Source organism: Pterocles gutturalis, unplaced genomic scaffold (assembly GCF_000699245.1).
Source record: "Pterocles gutturalis isolate BGI_N339 unplaced genomic scaffold, ASM69924v1 scaffold23586, whole genome shotgun sequence".
Classification (NCBI taxonomy): Eukaryota; Metazoa; Chordata; class Aves; order Pterocliformes; family Pteroclidae; genus Pterocles; species Pterocles gutturalis.
In genome coordinates, this window is record NW_010098511.1 from 46,550 (window position 1) to 52,153 (window position 5,604).

General features: G+C 42.3%; 1 protein-coding gene across 1 annotated transcript in view; it reads left to right on the top strand.

The window, feature by feature from the left end:
• The window catches only part of LOC104461728, a gene marked incomplete at both ends in the record, with an annotated part of 18,434 nt that extends 14,170 nt beyond the window's left edge, over window positions 1–4,264 (top strand). The window contains 3 exon segments of the mRNA XM_010073415.1: window positions 1–1,094; window positions 2,597–2,729; window positions 4,173–4,264. The exon segment at window positions 1–1,094 is cut by the window's left edge and continues 10 nt beyond it. Of these exon segments, the coding sequence (XP_010071717.1) occupies window positions 1–1,094; window positions 2,597–2,729; window positions 4,173–4,264 (1,319 nt within the window).
• Window positions 4,265–5,604: the final 1,340 nt, after the last annotated feature.

The window sequence follows — 5,604 nt, forward strand, 5'->3', positions numbered from 1 at the left end:
CAAAAGCCAGACAGAACCACTGAGCATCCAGAGAGCCGTGAAATGGAAAGAAAGGAAGACGTGTGTGCCAGTGGCGTTGATCCTGAATCGCTAATAAGCTTAGAGATAAAGAAACAAGGACCGGCTTCATTTGATGGGGCAGCAGCTGAGAACTTCCCTGTGTATTCTGACAGTAAGCAACAACCCGCCGGAGCTGTTACCTCCACAGGCGATGTGCAGAAGAGTGACTTAGAAGATGCTGCTGCCACAGAGGGAAATAACTTAATTACAGAGTGCAGTGCAGAACCAGTTTCTGTAAGTCTTCCCACTGAACAGTGCCAGGATCCTAAGCCAAATGAACAGGAGAAAAGTGAGTACGGTGATCCAGACACTGCCAAGAGCATCTCTGACATGGCAGGTTCAACTCTTGTCCCGGGAGGATCTCCCAATCCTGAAAAATTGCCAGACAATGTTAATGTTTCACCTGGGGAAAAGCAGGAGGCACACATTCGTGGCAATTTTATGCATGACATTAAGTCTCCAAATGACATGGAGATGATACAGGATGATCCGGTAAGTAGGAAATGCTTGGAAACATCGGAAAACTCACAAGATGCACAGCAAGAAAAGAAAGTGACCATGCATGGGTTAATAGATTACTTGAAAAATGAAGTAAGCCAGGATGATTGCTTGCAAACTGACTCTGAACTAGAATCTAGCAATACGAGTGAGGGAGATGTAAAAGAAAACAGTGACACAGTGTTAAGCGCAGCAAAAGCAGGTAAAGAAAAAACTGGAGACATGCCTGAAACAGGTACTGCAAGGATGTTAGTCACTGGTGAAGGTGACTTAGCTTTAAACACGAGCACTGAAGGGCAGGAGACAGACCTGGACAAAAATCACCCTCCAACCGTTCCTGTGATGGAGCAGGGGGAGCATTCTGCATGTACAGACCTCACTGTTGCTGAAAATCCGTCAAGCGAGATGAATTCAGAACCTGAAAGCTCACTTCAAGATGCCAAAGGAAAGATGTCACCGCCTGCATTAACTGAGCCCGAGAACCTTGACCTCCACGAACTCCAAGGCATGGCTGTGGCAGGATTACCTACGGAAAGGTATTTACTTTAAATTACTCTGTGAAATGGTTGTCAGGACCCTGGGGCTTGATACAGACACAATTTTCAAGGTGGATGCTCCTTGTCTGGGTAGTTTAGGAGGGCACGGCAGTTACTCTGTTCTTAAATTTCTATTCAATTTCTGTTGCTTCCAAAAATGGACTACGTGGAAGAAATTTGAAATAATTTGTAAGGGCAGAGGGGACCTAAAAGCTGAGCAGCACAATTCCCACCTGTTCCATCTGCTGGTCCCGATTCCTACCCTGACCTGTGTGGATTTACTTACGCTTCCCAGCATTCACATCTCGTAGCCTAAAGTCACGCAAACAAACAGCAGTTCCTAGCCTTAAGTTAGCAGCCTTTTGCCTAAGTTTTGGTGACCCAGTTAAATGAGACCTGCAGCATCCACTTCATGGATTGCAGTGTTTAAAACCAGGGCTCCAGTATAACCCAGTTACTCACGCTGTTAGTTGTCTAGGCCTCCCTCTTATCCTCCCGTGCAATATAATTGTATTGACAGTGCCTTTGATCACTGTTATTCACTCCTTCTAATGACATGGAGTTGCTTCTTAGCTGGGATTTGTGGAGCCTGAAAGTTGTTGTTTGGGTTTTTTTATTATTATTTTATTTTACAAACCTAGCAGTAACTGCTTTAAAAAAAGTTAAGTCTTTTTTTTTTTTTTTTTTGGTGAGTTTCTACGTTGCTGTTTGAATTCTCAGATTGATGTGTAGTTAGTTTAAAAGAATTCTGATCTTAGAACAGGTGCTTTCCCTTTATCTAGTCACATCCCTGCTTCCTCTGTAACCTCAGCAACTTTCTCGCACGCTGTCCCTGTCCTGCCGAAATATTTCGGACAACACCAATGAATGCTCTGCATAGATGGAATCTTTCTAAGGATTAAAAAAAATTAACTGACTAAGGAGGGAAAATGTTTCAGTGGCACATTCCTTAAAGGTTAAAATCATAAAACCATGTTGTGAGTAAAAATACCTGAAGTGTTTCTGTTGCAAAAATGTGGAGGAGTTCTTCCTCTTGTATGTGAGTCTGGGACAGAGGCTCAATACAATCTAATTTTGTGAGAAAAATGTACATAGGAGAATACTAGAAGTGTTGGAAGTCTAAACAGCTGTATGACTTTCTCTTTAAGGATCTCTCTATAAAACGAGAAGGAAATTAGACCCTAGTATTTCTCTCTGCTTCCTTTCCTTTTCTTTTTCTTTTAAATTTTTATTCCCCTTTATATGATGGGAAGCTTCCCAGTGGGCAGCTGTGAAATTACCAAACAAATTGCTGGCATGGGCTGGTTCAGGAGCCTTGAGGGACGATGGGGCAGTACATGCATGTGTCTGTGCATGTGTTTTATATCAGGGCGGGTATCATACTTTCAATAAATACCTGTGGCAAGCAGGGCAGGGCTCTGGAAACAGCTGCTGGCAATTCATGGAGTGGTTGCTTCATACTTGCATATGCTTGAAGAATTCATTATCACCTGTTTTTCCAGCGCGAGGGTTTGTATCAACAGGCAGCTGCTGCTTTTGGACTGTGCTGTAAGTGGTGTCACAGGCAGGAGATACTGCATGCGGAGCCGTACGCGGCTGCGGCGTTGTGGACTCAAACACCGAGGAGTCGCAGAGGTAGAGAGGAGTCTCCGCTTTTGATCAGGCTCCTTTCTTAGAGGAATATCCATTTATAATACAAAAGAGAGGTATTCAGTGGGTCCAACATGCTGACCAGCCCTGTTTTCCTCTGAGCTTGTAACTAGTTTTGTACAGTTGAATTTCAAGCTGTATTCTACACCCTGTGTACTCCGGTCACAACATGTTGCTGCAGGCTGGTTTCCAGTTCTTTATTGCCCTATAATCCTTACAGAGGATAAACTTCTATAGCTGTGCAAACATTCACGTTTCTAAGAGCTTGCTGGGAGGATTTGGGCCTGATGGAAAGAACTCCAGGGAGAAAGAATCCTCCCCAGGTCTCAAAATAAATAGTACTAAGAGGTATCTTATATTTAGGAGAAGGAAATGCCATGTTCTGAATAATTTCAGAATTGTTATCTCTTCTGTTGAAACCCCACTGAACTGTGGCTGAGGGGGCAAAGCTGTGTGATCTGACTCTTAAACCCTTGTTAGGATTTCTTCCTGCAGAGGAAATAAAGGAATTTTTTTCCTTCATGGCTATGGCACTGTGAGGAGGGAGGTCTTGTGATGACCAGTAGATCCAAGAACTATCTGCAGTGACTCCTGCCCCCTCCTCCTTTAGGAGCGGGACAGTGGTCAACTAATAAGAAGAGCCTTTGTGTCTGAAGGCAATTGTACAGCACCAATAATTTCCCTTCAAATCTTCAGTAAAAAGGACAATTATCTTTGGGAAAGGAGGTTGTGGCTGAAGCATTTCTTGTGGAAGCACAGCTGTGTTATTAGCAGAAGTAAGGAAGGCTTGGACTTTGGCAAAACTGTCTGTCAGCACTGAAAAGGAGTAAAAAAATAACCCTTTCCTTGATGGTTTTGATATTTCTATCTCTCTACCGAATCTGTGACCAAAAACTTGTGTTTGTGATGGCCACACCTGGGCATCAAAATGTTCTCCTTCCCACTTAGTGTCGGGCATTGAGCCACTCCATTTTGCTGTCTGAGTTGTACTTGGAAAGGAATATCAGGACTTAATGTTTTTTGGAGTGTCTACACCCAGACATCTTCATTCTTTTACGGAGTGAGAAAGGAGGTTCATGTATGTACAGGGAGTCCTTATAGCTTATGCGGCCAAAATGCTGCTGTTTGCATCATGGGCTGTGGCAGATGTTGAGCAGAGCATGGAACAAAATAGGAAATGATGGCAAAATTTTAGGGATGTTTAGAGGTGGCGTGGGGTTTTTGGATAACTTCCTGTAATTCAATTGGCTGGTACGTGCAAACTGCCATTGTCACTTAGAAAAAGTGCCGAGGGAGCTTTTTGAGGTGGAGGCTGTGAAATCATTCTCAGATGTGCATCTGTAAGGTACGGAGAACAGATTGCATCATTCGCTGATTTGTTGCTTTGGCAAAATTCTCGGCTTGTTAACAGGCTTTTGGGTGTTCCAGGATTGTGGAGATGCTCACAGACTGGGGCTGGGTGTGCTAGTGAGGGAAGAACGTAAGGAGGCTCCTAGGACTTCGGGAAACTCCACCATATGGTAGGCACTCTCCTGTCCCTGCCATTGGTTTTAGAGAATGGAGAGTTCTGTTGCATTGACTCACATCACTTATAAATCTAAACAATATTCTTATATGGGAAGTATGTTGCAGAAGTTGTCATCAGCAAAGCTACTTGTACAATATTTATGTCTTACGCATAGGTCAAACAAGATCTCTCAAGTTGGTCCAGACATACTTTTGGATTTGCTTCATGCTTTGTTCTTGCCATCAAAAATTGGCAAGTTCAATAAGTCCAAAAAGAACATTCACTCCTTAGTAAATACTGACTTTGTCTTTTTCATCTGCATAACAAATAGAGTATTAAATATTTTAACAGTCTTGCTGGATGAGGTATGGAATGTAGAACTGCTTTTGAGATCAGTCAAGTGGGTTTTGAGCACTCAGGTTTTCTGTCGTTAGCATCTGAAAACAAGAGTTTGTAGTTAAAAGGAAACCTCTCAAAACAGTGATTATGCAGCTTACTTTATTTCCCTATTAACCTTAAAATTAACTCAGGTGTGCAGCATCTCAGGATCCCAAAACAAAGCAAAAACTAGCTGAAGGTGATTTACACATAAATGAAATGCACAAAATTAATCTCTCCTGCCCTTCTCCCTTTGCATCTGAATTCTTTCTCTTTATTTCCCTCCCACCTTACTGTCACTGTCATCCTCAGCAGGTACCACTGTTAGTACAGTTGTGCTTTTGGAGATGCAAGCAGCTCAGCCTGCAGTCCTTAAATAAATTAACTAGATGGGGAGTTCTGTGGGAATGTTGTCTGTGTGAAGTGTGTGATATTTAATTTTGGTATCTTTCTATTCATGGAAGAGTAAAATTAAGAAAACTTCACCCCCACCCAACAGACATCTCACACTGCTTTCTAAGAAGTGAAAGGGAGTTTTGCCATCTACTCTGATGGATGGCATTGACTGAACGGACTGCTGTTTCAGGCAGCGTCTAAGTGTAAAGTATTTATAAAATGCTGATTTGATAGTATGTCCTGTCATACCTGAAGCACATACCAATGGAAAACTAGTTACGTGATACCATGCTGGTTATTTTTTTATTTATGTATGTATGCCTCTGCTACACAAAAGTATAGAAGTAAATCATCTCTGGTCCTGCCTAATTGCTGGTACTTCTTGCTGTATTGAAAACATTCTGTAACACCCTTGAGAACCTTAGCCACCTATTGGTAAGGTAGGTATTGACATGGATGGGTGATACTTGAGCTGCTTTTTTCACACATCCTTTCATGTTTCTCAATAAATTACATTTATTCAATCAAACACAGGCATTTGCTAAAGAAAGCCAGCATGGACACTGTAATACTTTGTCC